The 9,384-nt window shown below is 35.6% G+C and overlaps 1 protein-coding gene across 3 annotated transcripts; it reads left to right on the plus strand.

The window, feature by feature from the left end:
- Positions 1–215: 215 nt before the first annotated feature.
- On the plus strand, positions 216–4,775 carry LOC113341592 (BTB/POZ and TAZ domain-containing protein 1-like). Of its 3 annotated transcripts, XM_026586415.1 has the most exons (4): positions 1,671–1,912; positions 2,019–2,084; positions 2,532–2,851; positions 3,199–4,775. In XM_026586415.1, the coding sequence occupies exons 1-4, from the start codon at positions 1,757–1,759 to the stop codon at positions 3,353–3,355; spliced, it is 699 nt and encodes a 232-aa protein (XP_026442200.1). In that variant the 5' UTR covers positions 1,671–1,756; the 3' UTR covers positions 3,356–4,775. The 3 variants fall into 3 exon arrangements, 2 of the variants coding, with proteins under 2 accessions (XP_026442201.1, XP_026442200.1); XR_003355993.1 differs by lacking the exon at positions 1,671–1,912 and adding an exon at positions 216–365 and having other exon boundaries at positions 2,019–2,851; XM_026586416.1 differs by lacking the exon at positions 3,199–4,775 and having other exon boundaries at positions 1,644–1,912; positions 2,019–2,465; positions 2,532–2,855.
- Positions 4,776–9,384: the final 4,609 nt, after the last annotated feature.

A 9,384-nucleotide genomic window follows, 5' to 3' on the forward strand; every position in this document is an offset into this window, starting at 1 on the left:
TCCAAACATGATACTTGTAAGGATCGGATCTGGTACTGTTTTGATAATGGAAAACTCCAAAGTCCCAAGTGATAGTTAACTGGGCCAATGTCCGTTCCCCCGCAAGAAAAATGACGATACACCTTATGACCGTACTCTGCAGTCCCAGGTGTACCCTACAAACAATGCACAATGCACGTCCAAGTTAGTAGTTGCCCCCCACTAAGCTCACTTGCCGTTGTATCCAATGTTACCCTTTTTAACAAAACACAAAACAGTGAAGACCGATTGAACTTCAAATCTCTATCAAATTTTCCCCTGATTCCGAAGCTCACTCTATGGATTTGACTCAGAAGCTACTATAGAAGATTGGTTCTTTGGAATTGGTAAGAATTACCTCCATTGCACGGATCTAATATCTAAGTTAATTTCTATTTACTGAGTTCCTCAAAATATTGTGTTTGTTCCTTTCTTTCTGAATTCTTATGCATGATCCAATATACCAAGTTGTTATACACTAAATTCCATTTTAGATATTATTAGTAGTAGGTAAGGAGTTTAATCAAGTTTGGGATTAGTAGTTGCAGTAACGGTGCTAAAAAGACTAATCAAGATTCTGAACATTAGCTGTTTGTGTAAATGCCTAAGAGAATATCATGTTTAATTTTAGTTATTGGAATAACTTAGTGTTTCTTTAAGAGGCTGAATGCTTGAGGAATAGGATGGATAAGGTTAGAATAGTAATGGGATTCTGATGGTTATGGTAATAACGCAATATTGGGTTTTAAGCGTCGTGAATCTTTAAGCTGCGTACTTGAAAACGGTAATGGTAATAATGCAATTTTGTGTACTGTTTTAAGTTGGGTGAAAATGGTTTCCAGTTACAGGCTTACATGTATGCCTTACATCAAATAACATGGCATGAAAGATAATGTACTTCATGTACTTAATTGAAAAGCACAAGTGAATAGGTTATGGTCAAGTACTCATTGGTGTTGTCTTGCCTTTCTGTAAACTCTTTGTCCCGTACTCCCATTGTTGTTGATATAAATTTGTGTATAGTATGACATAAAATATGAGTCGAATTAATTTCCCTCTATCTTAGTCGAGCTTAAGAAAGTCTTGAATTTTTAGCCCGAGTGATTATGATAGTGTCATTATATCGCTAGGTTTGGATCGTTGAATTGTTTGGTTCAAGTGGCTCGCATTGTATTTGACCGGCAGGCGCATAACTCGTGTGATTCCATTAGTTTATACAATCTTTTCATAACTTAGTGAATTGCTTCACTGTCTTGAATCTAAGAGTGTCGATCTTTTACTTTGAATTCATAATCCACTATAATCCTAATTTGGTCTTTATTTGGCTACCCTGGGAATTTGACATAGAACTTCTACCTTGGAACCAAAAAGTTAAAGTTTCCCTTCAAAGGGAACATACATAGAACCCACAGGCTCACTAGTTTCTTTAACCTCTCATAGCACAACCACCTCCATCACTTGTTGTCAACTTCGTAACCATCAGATTATATAAAAACAGCAAAAACCGTCCACTTGTTTGGTATAGATAAAGTACACGTATAGTTAACAATTTGTTATAATCCTCGGTACCACAGTATCATTTTTTAATTAACCGAAGAAAAAAACAGAAAGTGGCAGGAAATGATTTGGTCTTCTTGTCTATAAATACAAGCTGGATACAGGCACAAACACACTCATTCAAACAACAGCAAAGAAGAAGACCCTCTAATTTCTCATTTCTGCATATTATTTTCATTAAATGGAACCAGCTATGAAAAAGCCAACCAAAGCAATTTCTATGTCTAAATTAATTGGATTTGATCAGATTTCAACAAAATCGGATCAAATCTCATTTGAAGATGTTAAGATTCTCACTTCTAATGGACTTAAAATCTTTGCTAACTCAATTATATTGGTAATTCTTCAACTCTAACTCCTTATTTTTCTCTTGTTCCGTTTTCGTTTTTCATTAAATACAGATCAAGAAATGAGAATTGACAGAATTCTTATTGATTTTGCAGGGCTCAAGTTCTAAAGTATTGGAGAAAATCTTAGATCGACCAAGTAAATATCAGAATTCTGTGAAGGTAATTCCAATTCTTGGAGTTCCTTGTGATGCTGTAACCGCTTTCATACAATTTCTTTATTCATCAAGATGCACAGAAGAAGAAATTGATGGATATGGAATTCATCTACTAGCTTTGTCACATGTTTTCTCTGTACAACAACTGAAACAGAGATGTACAAAAGGATTGTCAACAAGATTAATGGTAGAAAACGTTGTTGATGTTCTTCAACTTGCTAGATTATGCGATGCACCTGATCTGTATTTGAAATGTATGAGATTCTTATCGAAGGAATTCAAAGCTGTTAAGAGAACTGAAGGGTGGAAATTCTTAAGAGCCAATGATGCTGTTCTTGAACTCGAAATCTTACAATACCTCGACGAGATCTTTCACAAATTATCTGTCCGACAATTTTAGTCATTTTATTATTACTTTCTAAATTTGAAATTTAAACAAATTAATTTACAGAGAGATAAAAAGAGGAGTAGAAGTAAAGAAGAACGGGGTATATATCTAGAGCTAAGCGAAGCGATGGAATGTCTTGAACATATTTGTACAGAAGGTTGTACAAACGTCGGACCATATGATAGAGAGCCAACTAAGAAAACTGGACCATGTGAAAAATTCTCAACTTGCCAAGGTCTACAAGGTTTGATCAAACATTTTGCCATGTGTGAGAAGAGAATGAACGGTGGATGTTGTAGGTGCAAGAGGATGGGGCAACTTCTTAAACTTCATGCTTCTATTTGTGATCAAGATGATCATCGTTGCAAAGTCCCTTTGTGCAGGTAAATCCATCTTAACCATCAAATTTTCTTGTAATAACCTCTTTTTGTGTATATGGTAAAACAATTGTGACAAGTGAAGAGTAATTTCCATCGATGTCGACCAGTGAAAAGTAATTTCCATCTTTGCAAAACAAAAACAAAAAAAGATATTTTTGGGTCCAATGGCTGATGGGGATTGACTAGCCATTTTACAGGGAGATATTTTGGAACCAAATACTTGATTGGGAATGACCAACCACCACTAAAGCCCAAAAACTGTCAAAGTTGGCATTAAAGTATTTTTCCTTGTGGTACAATGAATGACTCCAATATTCCAGTGACTAATGATATTTCTCCTTGATGTGCAGTCGATTCAAATTGAAAAATCAACTAGACAGAAAATCAAATGATGGAAGATGGAGACTACTAGTAAAAAGAGTGGCATGTGCAAAAACTGTATCTTCCTTGTCTTCACCGAAAATGATGATGTTGAGAAGGAAAGAAGAAGACAGGTGTCAAAGGTGATGATGGTGGAACATCGGATTAGAAGCTTCAAACTCATTTATATTCAACTAATTGCATCTTGAGGTAACAACACATAACAATCATAGAAATTTGAGGAGTGGTGAAACAACATAATTCCGGTCTAAAGACATTTATATTCAACTAATTGCATGGTGGTAATGATCGTGATTCGAAAGCGTTTGACCCTGCTATAGATATACAAATTGCTAAAATATTTATTTTATGAATACTTGGTTCATTGTTTTTCCCGCAATTCAAGCGCAAGTACTCAGGTGAAATATTTGGATGTCATATGTGGATTTTGAGGACTTCAACACTGATAAGTCCCGAAGGATCAAAGAATTTTCACCCCAGCGCGTGATGTTGTACAATCCCGTAGTCATATTGGTGTTTATTTTTTGAGGGAGAGATGTGCTGGACAGTTATTTGGTCGAGTTGGAGAGCTACACAACCCTTCATGATTCGATACTGTGTATGGGTCGAAATACGAATCACTAAAGAGAAAATGATGGATGTGGTATGCGACTAAATTCACCCCTTGTGACGAAGACCAATACTATCAATGGTATAAATTCGTCACAAAGACGATAATTGATAGAGAAGTATTAAAAATCTATCGACTGGTTTTTGTTGTATTAGGTAAAGTATTACCTAAATTGGATGTTCCAACGCATCCAGTGTGATTCCAACTTTGACCAGTTATCCTTCAACATGTGCTTGTTCTTCATCGACCCCTTCTAGATGACGAACTAAATCTTTTTCTTCATCGATTAATTGGGTCTGATTTGGCAGTTTTGAGTTGGGTGCTAGAGACTTATAATATTGCTGGAGAGCGTCAGATGCTTCCCATCGTTTCGACCGCCCTAATTCTTATAGAGTCACATCGACAAGTCAAGAAAAATGGATAGAACAGTTAATTAAATGGAGTTAAGAGATATTGAAACTAGAAGTACATAGCTATAATAGATGCACATAGCGGGGGTGACCATGAGCTTCAGTCTATAATTTTCACACCATACATCAAATCCACATTCTCAGAAAATAGTATTAGACTCACAAGTATATGTTAAATCACAATCTTCATATTGTCCAGTTGTTCCAATACAACAATCTCTATATTGTCAGGCCAGTCAACAACCTCCTCAAGCTTATCAAGATTATAGGGGATCATTTAACTTCGATGACACCCCAACAGAAGGTACATATCCATGGATTGAAAATTAAAGTGGACGATCTCAAACTGGTGAAGGGTTTCAAACTACAAGATCATATCTGCAGGGATTTGGGAGTTCAATGCAGGGATTGAGTAGTTATAACTATGTTTTATTTTACAATTCTAACTGAAACGAAGATTAAGTTATAATTAGATCTAACTAATTAAATGAAATGAAACTAAATTTTATTTCACATTCAGTTAAAATTTATAACAAGTATTACGTCGACTTTTTAACATCCCATACATGTTACCAAAAAATCCTTTTAGATTGTGTAATGAGCTTCATAAAGAAAAAAACAAAACAAAAAAATATCCATCTTCGTCATCCCTCTCAATTGCTGTACAAAATCAGCAGTTGTCTCCCCCCTAAGCCGATAACGATTAACAAGTCGAACTGAAAAGCTATAAAATCTACAACTTATTTTTTTATAGTCAAATCGACAAAAAAACCTAGGCGCATTGCGATTATTGAGGTTACCTGTATCATTACAGGAGTTTTCATAGATTTTGTGGATATAACTCACACTCATTAGTCCTTTTTGACGTCGTTCTGCACTCCTAGCTAGATAACAAGCTATGTAGTTTCGACAAATCAAGAAATCTTCTTCTATCATAAAATCTACCGGATTAATATATGGTTGAGCCATTACTCAAAAAATTTATTGAGGTTGAAGGCGTAATTTGTGGAGAAGCTGTGGTTTATAAGAACTTATATGAAGTGGGTTAAGAGCCGCTCGATGGGAGTTGCCGTTACGGTCACAACCAAGGTATCTCGTCTCAGTTTGAGCCGAGAGTCGGCCCACGTGTGATTTCTCGGCCAATGTTGATGTTCCCGTCTCATATTGAGATGGTCGGTGAGACTCAATTTAGGGATTATCCATTCATTTTACTTGTTTGTCAGTCTCACTGTAAATATGCTTGTTTGTCGGTCGAGACTTGCCTGAATAAGACTATATTTTTAAAATTACTCTTTTGATTGGGTTACTATTATTAAGTCTTAGTATCACAAATACGTTGCACAAAAATTATAACAAATGCGTTATAATTTAGTCATTCGACATGCAAAGATGATGTGAGATCCAATACTCCTGGTAAAGACATTTTGTGGATGTGCTAAATTGCTAATAGGGGTACCGATTTTCTTATGATATGTACCAAATTATATATAAAACAAAATATTTTATACCTTAGGAATGGTACACCCCAAGCAAACTGGTATCACATATTAACATCCATGGTTGCTGTGGCCTATGGTTGGCGGTTGATGGAAATTTAAAAATAAAATCTAAGTAGTGGGCTTGTTAAGAATCTAACTAGTGGGCCTTTTATGTACTCAAACAGTGGGAGCTGTCACAGCCGTGGGACTTTGAAGGTTCCTTTGAAGCGGAAAGGAAATGAATAAGGGAAAATTAGGGGGAGACCCAAAAAAAAAATATTTTTATTGTCAAGCCCACAATTAATTTTAGATATTGTGACACCCATAATTATTTCCGTGACACTCATAATTATAAGAAATTGTTAAAAATGTATGCATCAGGGATTATGCATCCGCATGACAGGTTATGCATCAGGGGTATAATTGGCAACGCAACTTGGATATAACATATCCAAAAATCCGCGCCTTGGAATTTTACAAATTTTATATCGTTGGAAATCTTTTTAAGAGAGCTACGCAACGAGTACAAACAAGAATATCAAAAAAAAAAATCACGAAAAAATCAGAGGTGATCATCATTTTAGTCAAAATTTTCGAAAACTTGATACATAATCATTATGCAGCCACCAAAAAAGATGCATAACACATTCTGCAGATGCATAACTAATTATGCAACCATTCTCCACTGCATAACAAATTATGCATTTGGATAACAAAGTTATGCATTGTTTTGGTTGATTTTAGTGCGTACATAAAAAAATTGATGCATAATGCAGTATGCATCCATATTTACGGATCCATATAAGATTATGCATTTATTTTCTCGATGCATAAAAGATTGTGCAACAATTTTATCGATGCATAATGCATTATGCAATCATATTTTCGGATGCATAACAAGTTATGCATCTATTTTCACGACTGCATAACATGTTATGTAGATATTATTTTAGGTGCATGACAAGTTATGCAACCTTATTTTTTGTTGGTTTCAATACTAAGAAAAAGGTAGCTGCATAACGTGTTATGCAACCGTTTTCTTGACTGCATAACAAGTTATGCAACAACTTTTGTAGATGCATAACATGTTATGCAACCATTTTCATAGCTGCATAACAAATTATTCAACCATTATGACCAAACATCAACACCAATATGACCAAATACATATGTGGCTTCCCAACCAACAACACCAACACCTCTCAAAAACGACTAAAACTATAAAGTACCATAACAATTCTGAAAAAAGCAACAAAACAAAAGCATCCACAACAACTATTTTCCACTGCCCCTTGAAAAACAACCAATGAACCCATTGAAACCGGCAAAAAACCTTTGTTACAGGGTCAAGAAAATATGGCAAACTGACCCACCTTTATTGCTTGTTTTGTCGTCAAATACCAGAGCCAAATACTCATGTATTCATAAGCAACTTGTTCTTGAATCCAGCTCAACTGGTAATCTTCTAAACGGACTCAGACACCACTTTAAATCCTCTCCAAAACCTGTGCAAAGACTCACCACTCTATAGTTAAAAGATGGCAACAAGAACTGGTCGGTCATTCAGGCATTTATCCAAGCACCTTGTGTGCAGTTTTGAGTTGGTGACGGATTGTGTAATGGATGCATCTTGGAAACTACCAGAATCAATTTCTTACCAGAAAATGTGGATTAGAGACAAACCCATTGTCCTAAACATTCACATAAACCTCAGACATTCATCAAAATGCACTTTATTCACTGAAGTTAACAACAACAACAACTTGCCTCTCTTCCCTGGCTGATATAACTTCTGAAACTGTTCACTATCAATCCTTGTTGTGAAGCCAAATTCGATAAAAACACATCTTCATTTTCTTCTCCGCTTCACATTCCTTGTCTTAACCTCCTCCATTACTCACCCAAATCGATGGCAGCAACTCGTTTTCCTCCTTATCTCCATCGGCCAAAACTTCCATCTCTTAAACCTTCTATTGATACTTCACATACGACGACGGAACCACTGTCAAACTTCTGAATCGACCAACCAATTTCTGCATCTTCCTGTGTTGAACTCACATCACAATTTCGAGACCATCTGCTGCCATCTTGGAATCAAAGACAAACCCAAGTTCTTAAATCTTCTCAACATCACAGACCCACCTTCGAATTCCTCTTCCTTTCCAATCAACACACATACTACAACCCATTTTTCGCAATTCAAAATCAGCAATTTCTTCTCATCTGCTTTGATTTCAAAATCTCACAGACCCCCTTTCCTCTTCTTGAACAGCAACCTTCCATCTTATTGAAAAACCCCAATCTCAGTTTCTTCTTTGATTCAACCAAAATCATAGTAGCAAACTCTCCCTCGAATCTTCGTTGTCTAAATTCTTCGATTTCCTTATCTGAGTTAAAAAGAATTGAAGATGATGAAGAAGAAAAAAGAACGACAATCGAATTTTATAAATTATGGGTCTGAGAATAATTTTCTTCCAGAAAATGGATGCGCACCTTTAATTTTGGGAGCGTGGATTTCACAATGAAAAGTTCTGGGAGAATGGATTTCCCTGTAGTTTTCACAGTGAATAAACACGAAGAAAATATCAACTGATGTTGTTTTCATCTTTTTAGCAAGTTGTATGCTGTCTTGATCACGTTGGTTATGAAAAGACCAAACACATATAATATCCCCTAACCCTCTATCACTCATTAAAATTGTGCCCTTCATTAACAACTTGACCACCACCACTTATCAAAATTCATATATCTAAAATATAGGTGTCTTGTTTTAATACGTCTTTCGTATACAGCGTGTAATACTGAGCAGTCACGTATCGAAAACGTTCTGCAACATCAGGTGGATAATACTCGAATACATTCAATGATACTGACTTGACATGATTTGACTCGACCCCGTACTTATCTATAAGATCTAGAACTGGCTAATAATTAAGTACGTATCATCTTGACACCGAGTTTGAACAAAACTTATCTGCTAAAACAGTGAGATTAGAGGAGGAAACAGAAAAACGATAACAAAAGAACAACTCATGTGGTCTTGGTCAAGAAAACATTAACAAGTGAACAACTCTAGGTTGTCTTGGTCATATCGATTAAATAAATTAAAATAAGATCGAAAGCTCAAAGTTATCTTTAATAGAATCAATAATTGTATTAATTTGTAGTGTGGTTTATACATTAAATATCCTTGTTGACTCATTAGGATTGTGCTGCCAATAAACAACTTTATTTTTTTTAATCGGAAAAGAGAATATTATTAAGAGAAGAAGAATATACAAATTACTACCAATAGTAGTAAGAACGAAAAGAACAGGAAAATATTACACAAAAACAATGTTCCAATCGTAAACTGTGGCAGTGAAGTTCAAGTGTATCCTATTTCCAAAAGCAGCTGCCTATCTAAGCACCAGAGTTTTTGCCTCAATGCATAACTCTTCATCTGTTTTGTAAGAGTAGTCGTCTTCAAAATTTCTACCATTACGCTCCTTCCAAAGAACCCAAACAACTGCAGCTCCGATGAGTTTCCAAACTATTTTTCCATTTGTAGAAAGCTGATTATTAGACCACGTTCTAGCAAGGTTTAACATTCAGTCTGGAAAAACCCAAAACCAATTCTCATTAGGTGTTATAGAAGACCGAACCCTGTGCGCGACT

This window comes from Papaver somniferum, unplaced genomic scaffold (assembly GCF_003573695.1).
Source record: "Papaver somniferum cultivar HN1 unplaced genomic scaffold, ASM357369v1 unplaced-scaffold_3, whole genome shotgun sequence".
Classification (NCBI taxonomy): Eukaryota; Viridiplantae; Streptophyta; class Magnoliopsida; order Ranunculales; family Papaveraceae; genus Papaver; species Papaver somniferum.

Bases quoted from the DNA above. Each gene is read 5' to 3' on its own strand.
- LOC113341592 (XM_026586416.1), top strand. From the start codon at position 1,757: ATGGAACCAGCTATGAAAAAGCCAACCAAAGCAATTTCTATGTCTAAA. The intron at 1,913-2,018 runs GTAATTCTTCAA...TTGATTTTGCAG, and splicing joins TTGCTAACTCAATTATATTG to GGCTCAAGTTCTAAAGTATT. The intron at 2,466-2,531 runs GTCCGACAATTT...ATTAATTTACAG, and splicing joins AGATCTTTCACAAATTATCT to AGAGATAAAAAGAGGAGTAG.